General features: G+C 39.4%; 2 protein-coding genes across 2 annotated transcripts; both read left to right on the top strand.

Moving 5' to 3' along the window:
- The first annotated feature begins 902 nt into the window (after positions 1-902).
- Positions 903-13,016, top strand: dusp22a (dual specificity phosphatase 22a). The gene is made up of 7 exons (XM_034529607.1): positions 903-1,246; positions 2,852-2,885; positions 3,630-3,712; positions 4,808-4,857; positions 8,140-8,214; positions 8,449-8,620; positions 11,937-13,016. The coding sequence occupies exons 1-7, from the start codon at positions 1,226-1,228 to the stop codon at positions 12,126-12,128; spliced, it is 627 nt and encodes a 208-aa protein (XP_034385498.1). The 5' UTR covers positions 903-1,225; the 3' UTR covers positions 12,129-13,016.
- A 1,240-nt stretch (positions 13,017-14,256) lies between these two features.
- irf8 (interferon regulatory factor 8) lies at positions 14,257-19,144 on the top strand. Its single transcript, XM_034528338.1, has 9 exons — positions 14,257-14,392; positions 14,529-14,699; positions 15,136-15,319; positions 15,525-15,625; positions 15,892-15,949; positions 16,397-16,444; positions 16,608-17,000; positions 17,137-17,252; positions 17,390-19,144. The coding sequence occupies exons 2-9, from the start codon at positions 14,529-14,531 to the stop codon at positions 17,585-17,587; spliced, it is 1,269 nt and encodes a 422-aa protein (XP_034384229.1). The 5' UTR covers positions 14,257-14,392; the 3' UTR covers positions 17,588-19,144.
- The last annotated feature ends 671 nt before the right edge of the window (positions 19,145-19,815 follow it).

Genomic DNA, 19,815 nt, shown 5'->3' with positions numbered 1-19,815 from the left:
TGGAAAAATGCCTTTTGTTAAATTACTGTTTCATGTGAAGAGAGAAGGACTAAACCTCAAACCATTTAATTTGGTGAATGTACTTGTTTGGGTATTTTCGGTCAACCTTTGCAACTAATTCTATTTTCATTAATGCCATCTGTTATGAGTATGGCACTTTGAGCCCAGAATTGAATGAAGTTGAGATTGAATGTTATTAAATTAGTGAAATTGACCTAAGAATTTCTCTTATGTTTGCCAGTTAACCGCAGATATAAGATGCATTGGCAAATAATTGACAGTGTAATTTTAAATTGTTTACATACCAGTGTGTCTTTACCAGTTGGTAATGTTATGGGTTACTGGTGACTTCATTTTAAAAATTGCCTTAAAGTGGGTGTACAAGGACCTTTGACAACCTTGAATAAAAATAGGTCTAACCATGTAGTCATCTCTAGGTGATTGTAAAATAAGCGTGTGTGTGTGTGTAGTGTTTATTAAGCATAGGTATATAATAGGGATAGTGGGTTTCCTCAATTCAAGTTTCAGAATGCTTTTCTTACCAAAACAATAGCGCTGAATCTATATTTATAGTTACACCATACCCTTGTACACGCAAAGAGCTCTAGGTTACAGCTCCGTTTCCGGTGGTTAACATTACTGATAAATGCTTGAAGTGAAATGTTCTGTGCTGGTGACGCACTGTAATTGTCATGAAAACCAATGTTGCATGCGCTGAAAAGCAAAAGTATGTGGGGGGTTAGGGGAAGTTTGCAAGAGGGATTCCTGTTATGGCCGTTTTATGAAGATACGTCTTCTTCATAATGTCTCCAAGTGGATGTTGCACAATAGGATAGCCTACGTCATATATAGGACTGCCGGTTTCCTCACAATCCAGGTGCGTGGTCGTACACATTTACGAGAGTTACGAGACAGCGCAGCTGAGCTGACGGCCACATGCTGTGATGTCACTTACCGGATGAACCAGCTGCAGTTGTTTCACGTCAAAACAATCCGGAAGATAGCGTGACGGACCTGTTGTTGGAGCTGAACAACAACATCTCTGTTGTCTTACTGACGGCGGTGGAACTTCAACATGTTGAGTAGAAGACACACGTAGCGACTCAGGCGAAGGTTGCCCACTGTTTGTTGAGACTAAGCGAGTCAAGCCTCAGGTGTTGGACTCAAAGTCCATGTTAATATCTCGTAGCAGTGTTAGCTCACCGCAGGCTGGTTCAGAGTCATCATGGGCAATGGAATGAATAAGGTAGGCTTTGGTTTCGTTTCGTGTACAGGTGTTACGTGTCTGTGGCTTTTCTAATGGTCAATTCGACAACGTGTAGCTGGTAGCTGCATGCCTCCACAACCGTTGTCATTAAACCAATCACGTGACTGCCCCACACGGATATGATAAGCAATGGAAATAAACCAGAAAATGCATTTTGGATAATGAGTGCAGAAGCCTTACGTGCGGCTTGTTTCAATAATATTTAAACATCTTCCAATATCCATCCATCCATCCATCCATTATCACCCGCTTATCCGGGGTCGGGTCGCGGTGGCGGCAGGTTCAGCAGGCCGACCCAGGCCTCCCTCTCACCCGCAACACTTTCCAGCTCATTCTGGGGGATCCCGAGGCGTTCCAAGGCCAGCCGGGAGATATAATCCCTCCAGCGTGTCCTCGGTCTTCCCCGGGGCCTCCTACCAGTTGGACGTGCCCGGAAAACCTCTAATGGGAGGCGTCCAGGAGGCATCCTAACTAGATGCCCGAACCACCTCAGCTGACTCCTTTCGACACGAAGGAGCAGCGACTCGACTCCAAGCTCCCCCCTGATGTCCGAGCTCCTTACCCTATCTCTAAGGCTGAGCCCGGCCACCCTACGGAGGAAGCTCATTTCGGCCGCTTGTATCCGAGATCTCGTTCTTTCGGTCACGACCCAGAGTTCGTGACCATAGGTGAGGGTTGGAATGTAGACCGACCAGTAAATGGAGAGCTTTGCCTTCCGGCTCAGCTCCCTCTTCACTAAGACGGACCGGTACAGCGCCTGTTTTACTGCTGCAGCCGCACCGATCCGCCTGTCGATCTCCCGCTCCACCTTACCCTCACTCGTGAACAAGACCCCGAGATACTTGAACTCCTTCGCTTGGGGTAGGCAGTTTGCCCCCACCATCTTCCAATATTTAAAATAATAATCATCTGGGTTGAGATCTGGATTTCTTTTTAATTCGTATGATTGTGTGATGATGCGGAATCCAGGGCTGCTGTCCTAATTCATGACGATCAAATCAATAGATTATTGCAATATTGTTAATTTATTTCCCCGCCCAATTATTTCAAATGATGGCGAAAAGTCCCCTGCTAACATCCAAAATGACATTGATGCCCATTTGCATTAGTTAGTCAATAGAAAGTTAGAATACATTTTAACACCGCATGTTCACCAAATCTTTTCTTTGAAACAGGAGTCGCTAAAGTAAGAATAGTACATTCAAATGTTGTCTTAAAATGACTTACACAAGCAGATTAATTGGTAATCTGTATTTCTATTCTTAATTGCTACAACAGGCTGTGTGAATGTAGCACTTAATTATCTTCAGACACGTTCTGCTTCATGGTACTAGTTCCAAAGTACAGCAACTCTCAGCGGCTGCTTGCCACTCATCACTTTGTCCTGATAACCATGCATCGATGCTTCAGGCCTTGTATGGCTGGAGGGAATGATTTGCTGCTACTTGGTCCTTAAACCCTAAGCCTTAAATCCAATCTGGCTCAACCCAGGACATTTGCTCCTTTTCAAGTGAAGATTTTGAAGCTAGACTGTACTGATATATCTAACCTAAATGCAACATGTCTGTGACTGCTGCTTCACAGGTTGTCGATGGGCTCTACCTTGGGAATATAAGAGGTAAGACAAACATGATACAACTTGATTTGATGTTTGGAAATGTGATGCATACATTATAGCTGAGTCAGGTTAGGCTTTCAGTACTGAAGGCCGAAGGCCACCATTATGGGCCATCACTGCATTTAGGAATGAGTGGTGGGCGGATTGATGCAGTAGAATATCACACCTTACATTAGTTTTCTTAAACATATTGCTTTGTTTTGTAGCCATTTTAATGCAGCACACAGTTTTCACAATATGGTTAATAGGTTTGACAAAAACATTTAGCATTTTGCCCATTATCACTGTAAATGGTGAACGTGGTGATAGGTTTTAACTATCAAACATCAGATTCTGTAGCTGAAAGTAGTTCTTCTCTCAAAGATATATTTCAGAGTAAGGAGATGCAAAAGCCTTGTTGACCAAAGACAATTAAGATAGAAAAAGGTGGCGCTTTATATAAAATATATATCTGTCACTCCCTGGCCCCGAACAACCCCTTCCCAGCTAATGTGGCACTTGCAGGTTTCTAACTTTAGCTGCCGCAATGATCTCTCCACATGAAGGCGCGTGCATGATGTCTAAAATTAGTTAAAGTGACAGGAACAAGTGACCACAGGCCTAACCGTACCAAATGATGTTGCAGGAGAGTAAACGGTGCCTCTGCAGCACCGTTCAACAATACTGGCTGTTTGTGTGTTTGATTGGTGTAACAGTCACTGACACGACTGGTGAGATATATATTCCTCTTTCTCTTTGTCTCAGATGCGGAGAGCAGAGAAAGCCTCTCTAAGAATGGCATCACCCACATCCTGTCTGTGTACAACAATGCTAAACCTGTGTTTGAGGTTAGTGGAACATCCATGTTGGTTGGGTCAAACTATCTGTACTTCTTGTGAACATTTTACATTGAGATTTTGGTATGACTTTGCATGTAACAATGTGATGCATCATGTCAGCCAGCTGGTGGTGATGATGAGTTATATTTGGAGCATGTGCACTTGTGCGAGAGTTGAGTGCATTAACAGGAACAGTTTATTCAGCTGCTCCAATGTAGTGTAATTACTTGATAATGACTTAGGGGTGATGTATTCATTCATGGGCATTACATGTATTATTCAACACTGTGTTCTGAAGGTGATATTTGTAGCAGGGATTTATTTCACAGGGCTGTTATCCATTGTGCCTTAGCTCAGCCCACACAATGTTCATCATGTCACATCCAGGTGTTAAACAATTGCAAGTGTTCAGTCTGTTTCTAATGCTGATCTTGAACTTTGAATTGTATTTATTTTGAATTTTATTTATTTATATATATATATATATATATATCTATCTCAAAAGTTTTTTTGAGTCACCATTTCTGTTTGTAAATAAATGTATTTTATATACTAAGTATACTTTTTCTGGGGTAAAAAACTAAACATTTAGAGAATTCACTGTTTGTTTTTTTCCACGATTTGGACAATGTATAGAGAAAATAATTAATCTACAACAGTAGTTGCCCTAGTTCAGTGGTTCTCAAAAGGGGGTACGTGAGATTTTAAAATTAGCATCACTGTCAAAGGATAAACTGATCAAGGAATCTAATAACTGTTAATATATATATATATATATATATATATATATATATATATATATATATATATTAGTTTAGATAATACTAAGCCCCAGAAAGCATTAATAGTTTAAGAACTATATTGAGGGACTAGAAATCACAAACCCACCTTATACACATTTACACAAGAAATGATTCTTCGTTCCAGACCTAAACGATCTTGTGCTCACATGAGATGGAAGTGACAGATGCTCACCTGAAAAACCTATGTGGGCCATCATGTTAGTCAATATAAATGTAGGTGAAGACTTACAGGGAACATTCAGATGTGGATAGCCTATATTCCTGAATTGGGTTTCAGTTGTTATGCATGTATGTTTTACAGGACATGACGTATCTTTGTATTCATGCAGCTGATGCTTCCAGCCAGAACCTGTGAGTAAGCACAAACACACTCAGACAAAGATCATACCTCAGATTTTTAAATGTCCATGTCCTTGTGAATTTCAGAAGCCCGGATGAGTCAGTATTATTTCAACACAATTGCCCTCTAGATTGGGACGCCAGGGCGTGATGGCCGAATGCAAACCGTGTGCGTGTGCGTGTGCGCGCGCGTGTGTGTGTGTGTGTGTGTGTGAGTGTGTGTGTGTGTGTGTGTGTGCGCGCGCGCGTGTGTGTGGTGGAGGCATCGGTGTTGAAAGAGGCATGAGCTGTCCCTCCACCCTTGCAGGGACCGCAAACACAACACATTAGTCATTGCATTTCTGTTGATTTCTTTTGACCTCATGCAACACTAGCAGCAGTAATCAACCACTTGACACTGGCTAAGTGCACAAAACCGAAGCATCAATCATGTCTTGCAGTTTGAGCATCTATGAGCAGTCTAACGGCTTGCTGCAACTCTAGATGATCCACTTTGAAGTCGAAGCTGGTGACGATTTTTTCATTGCTGCTGTGTTAGTGCCTTCTGCTGGTTTGGTTGGGTAATTTGACAGACAGAAGTGTGATCTCAGAAAGTGTTGCATCTCCAATATTTCAATCTCCATATTATAATGAGGAGAAAGACAAGGAAAAAATTGGGACATTTTGATGCAAGATGAATAATGAACCTGCTGTCAACATAGTAAACAAAGATGGGACACATTGCTTGGTTGAATTCAGGCTCAACAAATGGTATTTGGTCTCAAAGGCATATCAAAACCTGTATTTAGTGCTTCTCAATTCAAAACTCAAATTTCCCAATTCTTAAGCCAACGCACTATGATCAGGACACATGATAATACACAGGGCAGGTGTTAGACTGTAAGTTCATTTGGAGTTTATATATAGTACAAAGTAAGTACAAATACTTTCCCGGAGTGGGAGAGTTTAGGCTGTTTTGAGTGTGTGTGTTGTCTGGGATTTGGAAAGTAACTCTACTTAGTTTACTTTAAAAAGAAAAAAAACAGAGCTGGGTATGATGCAAGTTAATAAGAATCAGGGTTTTGTATTTTTTGGGATGTTGCTGATTGGGTTGGGGTGGAGGTGTCTGACCTCCACTGTCGTAATCAAGTGTCCTTTCCTCAGCCATCAGAGGAAGGAAAACCTAGTGACATCTGGCTGTTGGTCTCGACCCCCTCTGTCACAATCACTGGTCTGACTGATGGCAGTGGTGAGGCCAACTGACGCACCACTGTGCTCCCCGCCAGACAGGGAGCCTCTGTGGCCGGGTCTGATTGCCCCTCCCATGTATAAGATCCACAGCAGAGAAGGTTTTTGTAATGTTGGCTCTGTATTCTTTTGGAGCAACTGTAGCAGTTTGAAGCTGTGTGAAATATCTTAAACCTCCTTAAAGCGTGTGTGTCTGTATACTTTGGGATAGATGTCCATAAGTCAGGTTCATTTGTCTCAATAGGCTGCATCACTTACTCTATATAAAAGGAAAATAAACAACTTCTCAACCAGAGCAATGAAAAACCTTCACAAAACTTTATTAGATACATCTTGGTCAGGGTCTCCGAAACATACATTTCTATGATAGTTTAAATGTCAGTAACTAAAAAAGTTTAAATGTCAGTAACAAAGAGCTAAGACATCAAGGCCAACTCGTTCACTATTGTTTCGGATGTTGTCAATGTTATTGTAAAATTGACACCCAGTGCAGTGATGTGATGCCATACCTTCTGAATTAATTCAAGATATTTAATTACCTTTAAATGTTGATTTTAAGTATTTGCTAACATGCACATTAACCTGAATGTGCAGGACCAGGGATTCCCCTTATTTATATTCTCATGACAAGCCTGCTATGGTTTTAATACACAGTGTGCGCTGACCATGAAGGTGTAAAATGATTTGCATCAAACATTTCCAAAATGAGAAATGCATTTGTGAAAGGAGTCTGCCAGTCCACCGTGGTTTATAACTAAGATTATATCTTGTTTAATGTTCATTATGATTTATTATGCGTATAAATAATTGTATTGGATAACATTTTAACATACCATAGATTTGCACAAGCTATTTTTTTTCAATTTTCATTTACATTAGCTCAACCATTTGTTTCAGTATTATTCAACTGGTTAAAACCTCAAACTTTCTGCATATTAGACAGACGGAAACCTCTGTGCTAGGAAGACAGAACTAAGTGCTGAGGAGACATCTTTTGAAGAGGACTTTGGATCTCAGGAAGAAAAAAAAGTATAGTGGCAGTCAATCTATTTTCGCCCCAGTCTGTTACCCTGTCTGCTATTGAGTAACCAGCATCTGCTCCACTGGAGACGCTGCTATCAGCCATGCACTTCTTGAGTATGCAAAACAACATCAGTGTTTCCTGACAGCGAACAAGCAGGATATTGGAGGAGAAGTTGCACCCCACTGTGCTCCTTGTTGTTCTTTTATATTCATAAAAGCCTAACATGTTCAGGATTTTTCGGGATCTTAAGCATTGATCAAAATGTTTGTGGTTTGGGAACATTATTGTGTTACAAGAATTTGTATTGTGTTCATAGTATTTCTTCTTCAAACTGGCTTGTATATTTGAGAAGTCTTACAAGTTGGTCTCAGAATGAGTAAATTACCTTTTAGTTTGGAGGACAGAAGCATACCAACGAGAGCAGTCCAACTTAAGGCAGGAGTTTAGTTTCTGTATTTGTGATTTACTTTTGTAGACACAGAATTAATGAGTGTTAGATCTTCATGTCATTTTGCAGATCGACAAAAACAAAGACCGTTACTTCCCTTGTCTGCCCGCCTGTCTGAGCTTTGGTCTACCACATATTCTCTGTTTGAGCGGACCTGATCTTTTTACCACATGACAAGTTGGAGTAGTTGAAGATAAATCACTACTCCTCGACATTGGAACTACAAGTTATCCAAACTAACCGACCCATTCTGGGACGTGCAGTTTCTACAGTCAAAATCAGAACAGTATCAGGTTGTCAACGTTTCACCAACTTATTTGAAACACAAAGTCCGGGCCTCAACACAGGAGTTTCAGTTCAAGGTGTGCTTTCTCATATCCTATACTGTGTAGTCTATTTTTAAATGTCCTTTACAACTTACAACCTACAGAGTTGCAACCAAACACCCCGTAACCTTTGCACAAAACAGACGGTTTCCTGATTTTTAATGAGCAAGATATATTTTTTCTAAACATTAGTTTAATTCTTTTGTACTGCAAAGTGCAGAACATAAATTGCTGGATAAAAGTTCCTTTGTTGTCCTTTTCCTCTTCAGATTACAGCATTTTAAAGACTGCATCAGCTTCATCCATGAATGTCGCCTGAATGGTGGATCTTGTCTCGTTCACTGGTAGGTGTTATGTCTAAATCTGTTACAAGCTTCTCCCTGGTCTCTGAGGGAGGGTCAAGACTTGCCATGTTAATTTTGGATGGAGACTTGTCGTATGTCTAGAACCAAAAACAACCCTGAAAAAAACAGCCTCTTCAGTACCTGTTCTGTTATTGACCTCTTATCAGAAATAAATAAGGTGTTTAAATGTGAAGTTGCCTTATGACAATGACCAAGCTGTGTGCTTTGCTGCAGCCTCGCAGGTGTATCCCGCAGCACTACTATGGTGGTGGCCTACCTGATGACCGTCACCCACTACAACTGGGATGAGTGTCTGTCTGCTGTCAAGGCTGTTCGCTCCTTTGTCGGCCCAAACAACGGCTTCCAGCAGCAGCTGCAGGAGTACCAGACGACACAAGTGTCAGAGGTAAACGCATGCAGCAACAGGAACACAAAAGTCAAAGACATGTTTAGTTGCAATCTTTAAAATGTTAACTATACATTCTAAATGTTATCATTTTTTCCTTCCTAGTGTTGGTCTCAAAGGCATATCAAAACCTGTATTTCGTGCTTCTCAATTCAAAACTCTGCATTCAAATTCCTCAATTCTTAAGCCAACGCACTATGATCAGGACAAATGATAATACACAGGGCAGGTGTTAGACTGTAAGTTAATTTGGAGTTTATATGCAAATAAAAATGTTTTACTTTCCCGGATTGGGAGAGTTTAGGCTGTTTTGAGTGTGTGTTGTCTGGGGTTTGAAAAGTAACTCTACTTTTAAAAAACTGAGCTGGGTATGATGCATTTTTCCTCACTGGCATTGTTCTAGCTGTAGCTGTACGATATAATAGCATTCTTTAAATGTCTTTGTGTGTTATGTGCTGATGTTGGTCGGCACAGGAACTGCAGGATATGACACATACAACGATCACGCTGCACATGGAGCCGGTGGTTAACCTATCAACTGTTAATTGTGGCCATCTTATTGCTATGGAACATGATATACCAACCAACAGTTGTGGAGGACCGTCTCCTTCGTGAATATTTCCTTGTAGTGCTTTGTAATGTTAAAATTAGTTTCACAGTAAATCAACTCTTTTCTTACTGTTTGAAACACCTCAGAAATCACCACAATATTTGTCATTCTCGCATCAGCATAGGAGACCTTTTGTGCAACAAAATAATCAGCTATTCAATCTGTAAAATACAACACAGGTTTGTGAAACCTAATTTCTGTGAGGTTCATATTATTAATTTGATGTTGTATGAAAAAGAAAATCATATTTTGTTATTAATATACATTTTTTGTAACATGTGGCCTCAGAGAAAGTCCTAATCCTTCTTTGTTTACATTAACATAAACCTGGTTAAATGCAAACTGTGACATGTGACCTGTCTGATATCAGGAATTTAACCTCCACAACTCTGTAAAGCTCAGTGGACTTTTATGAGATGGGTGAGGAGCCTTTTATGGAACATAATCCATGACCCCACACTATTGGAGACAGACCTGCCGTACAATACTGATAGTTGACTACTTTCACTTTAAGGAAGGCCACTTATGGGAAATAACATTTCAAACTTTGTTTTATATTAAATTTGATCTGGAGCTTTTTCTTTTCATGCAGAAAACATGCCGAAAAACGTACCTGAGAATATATGACAGATGCCATATACTTTTATTAAAAACACTGGTTCAAGACCACAATGGCTTCAAGTCATCAAAAAACTAGGACCCTTTTTCAAGTATTAATGGTATTTTCACATTTTAGGCATGAAGACATTTCTATTCGCATTTTTACTTTGAACCATCACCTCCACAGCATTTTACTATTGTCATATGTGTTTTTATATGAGCAAATTGTGGATAGCGGTCCACAGCTTTAACATTCTGCAGCATTGTAGTTACTTGAAGGCACCAGTGTGTGATCTCATTACAGTGGCACTGACCTAGCAACTGAGTAGAGAAGGGGAACTGCAGGGGGTTTGCTGGGATTGCATTAGCGTTGTACTGGTCATCACGTGTTCACTGTTACTGTCAGCGTCTTGCAACATAACATGACTAAAAAAAATGCTCATTGTTTGTAGATCTTGCACTGATTTCAAGGATTTAAGGGGAAATGGTATTTGTGTATATGTGTTTTCCCACATCTGGGAATCCTCAGATAGAAAGTGACAAATCCTGAAGACAATAATGTAGTTTAGTCACTAATGCAGCAGTAACAAAAAAATACTGTCAGAGTAAGACGTGTGAAATACACTGAAGTGCACATCCCAAAGCGGTCTTCAATGAAAGGAGAAATTATTTGTATTCAAATTGGGAAAAGAGGGCAAGAAAATTATATTTATAGAGAGCTAAAAGGAGGATAATGACCATTGTTAGCTGCTAATATTCAACATATTGGAATAGATAATGTTTAGTGGTTTTCAATCTGTTTAGAGGACCAACATATTTGTTCCCTTCCAAGTGTCTTTGTTGTGAAGTAATTCATCAATGAAGCTGAGCCTCCTGACAGTTAACTGCCTCAAATCCACATTTATTCTTAACTTTACCGTTATGACTTGAGCTCTAACAGAAGAAATCTCACTTTTTGGGAGTGTTACCTGATTGTGATGCCATCCCCTCGTGATTTTGATACATTTGAAACTCCAGTATCTATCACATAGTTTTCATGCGGAAGACTTGTAACCACTTTGCAGTTCCTAACAACAAGATTCATTTTATTTTTAAAGATGACACAATGACAGGATAGTTCACTTGATATCAGTCTGCTTATTGATGCATTATCTTTATACTGTGCCTTTTTGATTATTAATGTATTGATGTTGTGAGTCAGTACTGTACTCTTTTGGTTATTGGGTTGAAGGTTGAAAGGAACATGAATATGTTACATTCAAAGTGACTTTAACTAGATTGTATGTCATATATTATACTTATGATTAACTACCTTGACACACACATTATGCTGATAGTATCTATCTCCAAAAGGCCATTAATGTTTACTTCCATCAGCTGCAAGTTGCCGTCACAAGTTTCTGTGATCTGACTAAGGGACCAATACATGAAAAGGCAAAAATAAAAATCTGGTAGACTTGAGAGTCCACATGGAGTAACTCAACATGTCAGTTAATCAACTTTTGTGGACTCATAAATATTAGCCAGGTTTCTAATTTGACTTTGTCTGGTGTGGCAGTGTCAATTTTCCATGGATTTTCAAGATGAGAGACTGTAAGCAGAAACATGTGGAGTGTCCTGCCCTTTCCTTCCATCCGTCAAGTTCTTTTTTTATTCATTACCTAAGAAGAAACTAAGCTATTTTACAACATAGCTTTTTATATTGTTCTCTTAGGTAAAGTTTGTCAACTTTGTCCTAACAGTTGTATTTGTGGACTCTCTTATAAAAAGAAAACTTTTTTTAGAAAACAACTCCAATCCAATGTGATCAAGTCAATTCAAGTTATGTGTTTTCATGACAAAGAGACCCAAGACATCAAGCACAGATTACACAGTATACAGAATTAATAGTTGACAAATTCTGTTTAAAGACACTGTCTGTGGAAGGTACCACATTTCAAAGGTCACCATTGATATTTTTGTGTGAAAAACAACAAAATAAAAGTTGCCTGTCAAAGCCACTAAATATGTGTGTAAGATATTAAACAATGGAATGTAATACGATCGTAACACAATAGGAGTTACTGAGTTATGGTTGTTTTTGTGTGTCTATCTTCTTGTCCTCAGTACCGAACATGGTTACGGTCCAGTTTCCGTCCCAGTCCATTTAATGACCAGGAGCAGGTGGGTGCCCTGCTGAGCCAGTACACGGAGCAACTGGAGAGCCAGAGGAGAGGAGCAGACCGACGCCGGATGAATCAGGCTGGACGTGTCTCTGCTCTGCCGTCAGACTCTGCTGATCCCAAAGGCAGCAGCTGAAACACGGCCTGCTGGTCATGCTAACGTCCTGCCCAAGGCTGTCTGTAAATGGCAGTTTATCATTCCAAATCAACCCCAAGTTGTAAGCAACTTTAAGGCCTTTTTACAACTCTGAAAGCATAATATTAAATATATTTCATACTTTAATTACAGTGGTCTAATCATTTGAATATATGGAGGTTGATTTAGAATTGGGCTCCAGACTCTTATCCACTACCAGTACCTTCCTTGCTATCTTAACTCAGCACAGCCACAACCGGAGTCTCGGTGCTCTCAGACGCCTTACTCCATAAAACCCAGCACCTTAGCCATCATGAATAAACTACACTCCCATGTGGACTCTTTACTCTTGCATTTTACAGCTTGGTAGCCTTAAATAAGTGACTGATTATGCTGCCTTAAAGGAACATGTTGTCTCTATTTATGTGCTGATGGACAATGAAATGCCCATAAATGTACAACCACTTTGATGCCAACTATTTCTAGAAGTTATTCTGACATGTACCAGTTTGTCTCCTGACCTGGCTCTTAATGGTTACACTCTTGAAGTGAATTGAGTAAAAAAATGAGTAAATTTAAAAAATACTAACAGTTTCCTTTAAGTAATACATAGCAGATTGAATTGGGAAGCTATATAAAGCGTTGCTGAATTAAACTACGACTACATATGAAGAATCTCTGCAGACCAAATGCAAAAGACTTCCTGATTTTACTGAAGCTCTGATTTATCTATTTATTGTGACAGAACTGATTTATGTTATGTGTGTTGTAGATTGATGGCTTTAGCTAATTCTTTTAAATGTGTATTTATGGTGTTTTTTGTTTGTGTTTTATAACAAAATGGACAAAAACTATGGAAATGATAATAAATCTGTACTATCAACACTATGGGATGTGTCTGTGTATGTGTACAAGTAATTATGGACAGAGAATAATACTATGTATGTAGTTAATATAGTATTTCACCGCTCATTTCTAGATGAGCTGCTTGTTTCACGAGGCCACTTGAATAAAAGAAAAAGCAGCATTGCTTTTCTTGAATTTCACTTCCACTCATTTTCCACTTCCAAGATTTGAGAGGTTTCTGGGTTGTACTCAGAAGATCAGCTGCTGAAGCTGCTTTATACTAACAGACTCAGGGTGTGCAGCTTCATAAAAACTATGTGTGGAACATGTTTTACTACCAGAAAAGAACTAGCAAGGATTACAAAAATAAATGCTTAGACACTGTGGGTTTTATGTTTTTTCATTTTTAAAAAGTTAGCTAATTGCGCAAGAGAAATGACAACAAACCCTTATATTCAATTATTATCAGTGACATATACAATGTTACATTGCATACACAATATAAGAAGACCTCACATGATTACATGAAAAAGTGAAATCAAAATCATTAATTTCTGTGGGGGAGGCTTGGAAATTGTAATGAAGTTAAATGGAAATGTAGTTTATTTGTATAATATTCCTGCTACCCATATGTGCTTATTTACGTTTGTGGCTGTAAAGATGAATTGTGATTAGGTTTAATGTGTATGGTCAGGTGTCGTGGTCAGGTGAAAAATGCCTGTGTAAAATGTTCTAAAACCTGAGCCGATTTCTTCAAATCGCTTGTGTCCAATTAATAGCCGAAAACTCAAAAATGATGACGTTGCATTGGCGTTTGATCCACATGTGACGATGGCGGATACAAACATAAATTGGCTTTATTATTTAGCCCACTGTGAATCTACGGATATTATTGACCACACAGTTTTCCTAGTTACTATTCCACCACCACAATTATTAGACACGGATGTCGCAGAGGGGACTTCTGGTATCAACCTCCTTCGCAGTCATACCGATCTGCACACATCACACTCTGAGCCTGATCTCGGGTTTTCATCAGTGGCTGACTGAGTGGGCCAAATCACCTCGACTTAGAGCGCAGAAATCCCCCACAGTACAAGGTAACCGTAGCTCCACGTCTCCGTAGCTATTGGCGTGGGCAGCAACCTTTGCTTGTCAGGCCATTTCTTGTAAATGCCCGCAGTTAGGAGAAAAACACTTCCGGAATGGGCCGGTCTACTGAAGCTTCAACGCACTCATTGGTTAGCGTAATGCAGCGTTGTCAAATCATCTCCCAGCTATTTCATTCATAACACGGAGCACAATAAACTCGGTGGGCATGTGACAGGGAGAAGCCGAACTCACTTGATTAAGTCTGACAGGCAGCCATCCATCAACTTCTCAGGATAGCACGCACACGGACAACAGCGCAATCGACTGTAAGTGTTTTTGCTTTCTATTCTAAAGGGTGAACGTTGTAGACTATAATAAGTGTAGTTTGACATACTATCATGAAATATATCCTCATCATCTATAGGTGCAATGAACAATCCTAAACAACTTTTCTCCATCCAGATGAATAATTCGGGAGGTCGGAGACTGAAGCAGTGGCTGGTGGAGCAGATCCAGAGCGGGCAGTACTCCGGACTGCAGTGGGAGGATGAAAGCCGCACTATGTTTCGAATTCCATGGAAACACGCAGGGAAACAGGATTACAACCAAGAAGTAGACGCGTCCATTTTTAAGGTTAGAAAGTAGTCTCATCAAATCGTGTGGATAGAAGAGGCTTTTGTAGATGACGTTTTGGTTTTACGCAGCGCTGTGCGTACAAGTGCAACTCGGTCACACATCTTGAATCTAGTTCTTTCGTGGTCAGATATACATAATATGTTGTATATCACTTGTTTGTAGCATATTCAACTTAACATTTCTTTACTTTACCAACATTTTATAAATTAATTTTATTTTTACATTATAATGAAGCGAAAGCCATGCAGAGCAAGTGTTATTTTAACACTAAATGCGTTACATGCTACATTGTAAATGACAATATTGTTAATGTATATCAGACTTTCTTTTTTATTTATCTTTTTTCTAAAATTGAAAAATAAAGTTTCAGTTTCACTTTTTTTCTTGAAGCATCCAACATTAATCTTTAATATTTTGTTTTTTCCCTCCACAGGCCTGGGCTGTGTTTAAAGGCAAGTTTAAGGAGGGGGAAAAGGCTGAGCCTGCAACATGGAAGACCAGACTCCGCTGTGCCCTGAATAAAAGCCCTGACTTTGAGGAGGTGACAGAAAGGTCACAGCTGGACATCTCTGAGCCCTATAAAGTCTACCGCATTGTACCCGAGGAAGACCAGAAGCGTGAGTTTGAGAAAAATTGATATCCTGAAAGCCAGCATTGATGACCTTTAACATATGTTGCATAATGCTATCATTAGAATTGCCAGTGCAATGCACGTTACAGGATAAATCCCTGTATTCCTCCTGCAATTATTATTATTACCATGGAAAGAAGTTACATGTTTGTGACACTAACCAAGTCTTTGTATTCTTCTTTCTCCTACAGATGGCAAAAGCTCAGTGATGACCATGACAGCTACCACCAGCTCTGGTGATATCACTGACATGGACTGCAGCCCTGCAGAGATAGAGGAGCTCATTAAAGAGGTGAGACTACCTCAGAGTTTAAACCATTCATTAAAACATAAGCCTTACCTCTGTATCTCCTCTCAGTCATATCTAATACTATAGATGCACCGTGCCTTTATCTTCACTCAGTCTTTAGGCCTTTTTTCTGATCACCACACCGTGCTGTCTACTCCAACACCTGTTGCAATGAGCCCCCCCCCCAGCTCCCACTTGGTCTACATGACTGTTAAGTCTACAAAGGGGCTTTGTTGACAACAGCTTCTTATGTTGTTGTCTTTTTGCAGGAGGAAGGCTGTAGTATACAGGCCAGTCCAGAGTATTGGTCCCAGGGCAGCATCAATGGTAAGACCATCTTTTGTAAAACCCATTTTACAATATAACATACTCCCCTGACTAAATTCAGCTGATCACAGTTCAGTCAGTGTTGTAGCTAGAAACTGCAACACATCTTAGCCGTGTGTGTTATTTCTCAAGTAAGAGAGATAGTGGAGAGGTATGAGCTTTAATGACTTATTTAGAAAATAACCACAGTGGAAAGCTAAAGTACATGTCCATGTGATTGTGGGCGCGACATGGAGGTTATTTGCTTGTCTGTTGAATTCTGAAATGGAGGAATTGACTAACATCCTGTTGAAGTCTGCTGACTAAGAGGATTATTTTGTTTTGAGATCGTGCAAGAGAAATTGTACTTCTGATGATACAGCAAAAATAATGCCATGACAGTGTGGTAGTGTGTGTCCACTGTTGTAATAAGAGCCTTAACTCATAATTTCCTCCTGTCTTTCACAGCTTTTCATCTGCATCAGGAGCCTTTGCCATCAGGCAATCTAAGCTCAGGTATTCATTTATGTTATCCATGAAAGTGTCATAATAAAATCAGATCTATAGTTCGACATTAACAGTAATAATAACACCACCATATGCATTTCAACTTTATGTTTGTGTCATTTGCACTTATTGTTTTCTATTTGCAAAGCTCACCAAATGTTATCTTCTCTAGCTTTCTCCCAGATGATGATCAGTTTCTACTATGGAGGAAAACTGATGCACACCACACCTGTCACTCATCCTGAAGGCTGCCGGATCTCCCCACAACAGCACCTGGGTCGTGGAGCTCTATACAGTTCAGACAGCATGCAGAGCGTTCATTTCCCTCCTGCTGAGCTCATCGAGTACGACCGCCAGCGCCACGTCACACGCAAGCTCCTGGGCCACCTGGAGAGAGGTGTCCTGGTCCGTGCCAACCAAGAGGGCATCTTCATCAAAAGGCTGTGCCAGAGCCGAGTCTTCTGGAGCGGGCTGGGAGAAGGGCCTTCACAATACAGCCCCATGCCATGTAAACTTGAGAGAGATGCTGTAGTCAAGATCTTTGACACAGGAAAGTTTCTTCAAGGTGAGCCTCTATGTTTATCCAGTTATTTGAAAGCTCAAAACCCATATATTTCTTATCAATTCTTTAAGCAAACTAAATCATAATGGGAGGATAACTTGCAAAGATTGTTTTAAGAGCTGTACTTTGTATATTCCAGCTCTACAGCTGTACCAGGAGGGTCAGTTTCCTGCTCCTGATCCCGCAGTGACTTTGTGTTTCGGTGAGGAGCTGCATGATCTGAGCAATGCCAAGAGCAAACTGATTATTGTGCAGGTAAGACCAGTCAAGTTATAATATGCGAACATAGACATCAGTCTTGACACCTTCCGTAGAAAAAAAATAACTAATCACTGTAAATGCTGTTTGTTGAGAATAAAAACACATCTTTCTGTCTCCTCACCCAATGGCAGCTCACGATGGTGAACTGCCAGCACCTGCTGGAGGCAGTGAACATGCGTCGCTCCCAGCCCTACTGCAACAACCCAAACCTGGAGATGTCTGACAATGCGGCCAGTGACCAGATGGCCCTCATCTACCAGGACCTGTGCAGCTACAGCGGCCCCCAGAGGCCAGCCTGCTACAGGGACAACATGCCCATCACTGCCTGAGCTGTGAGCAGCAACATGCCGACCAGGAGCTCCTCAGCGTGGAATCACACTGAATGTACAACATAGTAGAGACATTTCTTATTCTCCTAACATACTCTGACAAGGTAATTCAGGTAAAAGACAGTATTACAGTTAGTTTTGACTTGTTCAGTTTATACCAATCACAGTGGAGACATAAATATAAGGAGTAAAGCTCCTACAGTAAAACTTTTTAAATGCAGCTCAATATTAGGATGTCCCTAATATTTTGTATATCAGTAATGTTTTTTTTGTACATACAGTGCTAACACAAACTCTGTCTAACTTCTGCTTTTATATTATAAGGGGGTTTTCATTTAGCTCAAAAGAAAAAGTGGTATATATTTATATGCTACACACAACTCAATAACTAATTATATATATATATATATATATATATATATATATATATATATATATATATATATATATATATATATATACATACATACATACATACATACATATATTGTATACATAAAAACTATTCTCATAATATGTATATTATGAGAATAATTTGGATATATACAATTTAGTTGTCAAAGCTGAATTTACTTTTTTGTTTTTGCCATTTAGATGGAGGGGTATTTTTTCAGATATTTTTCAACTTTTTTACAGTAAATGAAAAATCTTTGTATGACTTGATAAAAAATGTAATTTGAAATGCAATGTTGTATTATATTAGAGATAGGTTTTACTATCAGATTGTTTCTATTAACTGCATTTCTAGTAAAACTAAGTTTGTACTAAACTACACATGCTTGTATTTATAATACTGTCGTTGTTTTGTTTTATTTTGATCTCTTAATTATTGCAAAATGTTCCCCATGATGAACATAGGACCATGTTTAAGCTAACCACACATTACATATGGTTTAAATTTCTGTCAACAATTTTCCAAAGCATATAATATAATTATACTGTCCAGGTAGTCATTTCAACCATTTCATGTCTGTACAGTATTAAAATCAGTTTGTGGAACTATAAACTTGTACTTATACTGTAACTGCATAACCAACAAGGACAACATAACTCTGACACCAACGATAAGTAAGCCTGATGTTTTCGGGGGATTACCGATGTCTCTGCAACTTGAAACCCAAGTGAAGTGTATACAAAACATTGGTGCATGTCAGGTGGGAAATTGAAAAATTGAAGTAATTCTGCATACAGCATATTTTGTGTGTGCTTGTGTTAATGTTGTGATTGACTTTCTCTCACGCTTGATAGATGAAACATTCAAATCTACACAACTGTTTTAATGTCTGCACCATGAGATTAAGTTCAAGACTTCTAGCTGCCTTATGTATAATTTCATTAGTAAATCCACACAATTTAGTCCAATTCATTAAATATCTTGATAGATAGGATCTTAATAAGAAATTGGTTTGAACATTGCTTGGCTGCACATAATACAAATATGTGTGGGGCTGAAGAGGTTAAAGCAAAGTTCACATTCATCTACAAGTGACATTATAATATGAATTTAATATTGTCTGTGAACATCAAGGAATTACTAAAGACTGAATTTAAATATTTTGTTTGTTTGAATTCTGTTTTTTTCTCCTCCTCCTCCTCCTCCTCCTCCTCCTCCTCCTCCTCCTCCTCCTCCTCTCGTGTCTTACACACGTCATGGTCATAAAGACCAGGGGGCAGATGACAGTGTCATCTCACACGTCAAACTGGGTGAATAGTGGAAATATGCACACAACCTTTTTGGGATTAAGTGTACACATACACACACACATATCACTACTGTATGGTGAATAAACCCAAATAAAGCCATATCTCAGTGGAATTTGCAACTTGTATTCTCACACAATAAATTTGTTGTATATAAACTTATATATAATTTATTTAGAAGCTGGACTGGGTAGCTCATTCAATCTTTTTTATATTAAAAGAAAAAACCTTTGCTGTGATGAATCACACAGATCACGTAGTGAAAGAAGTCATGTGCTTTTTATATATCTCTTGATAAAACCTTTCACTTAAATTAGAATATCTATTCAATGGTTCACTGAATAAAACCACCAGTGTGTCTGTGTGTGTGTGTGTGTGTGTGTGTGTGTGTGTGTGTGTGTGTGTGTGTGTGTGTGTGTGTGTGTGTGTGTGTGTGCGTGTGTGTGTGGTTATCTAGAGGGGAGTTCTGTTAGTTCCACAGAGCAGGAACTTACTTCTAACACTTTAACAGGAAACTCTCCCCCCAC

This window comes from Cyclopterus lumpus, chromosome 3 (assembly GCF_009769545.1).
Source record: "Cyclopterus lumpus isolate fCycLum1 chromosome 3, fCycLum1.pri, whole genome shotgun sequence".
Classification (NCBI taxonomy): domain Eukaryota; kingdom Metazoa; phylum Chordata; class Actinopteri; order Perciformes; family Cyclopteridae; genus Cyclopterus; species Cyclopterus lumpus.
Note: the sequence above shows the minus strand (reverse complement) of the source record. Positions and strands in the feature narration are given on the sequence as shown.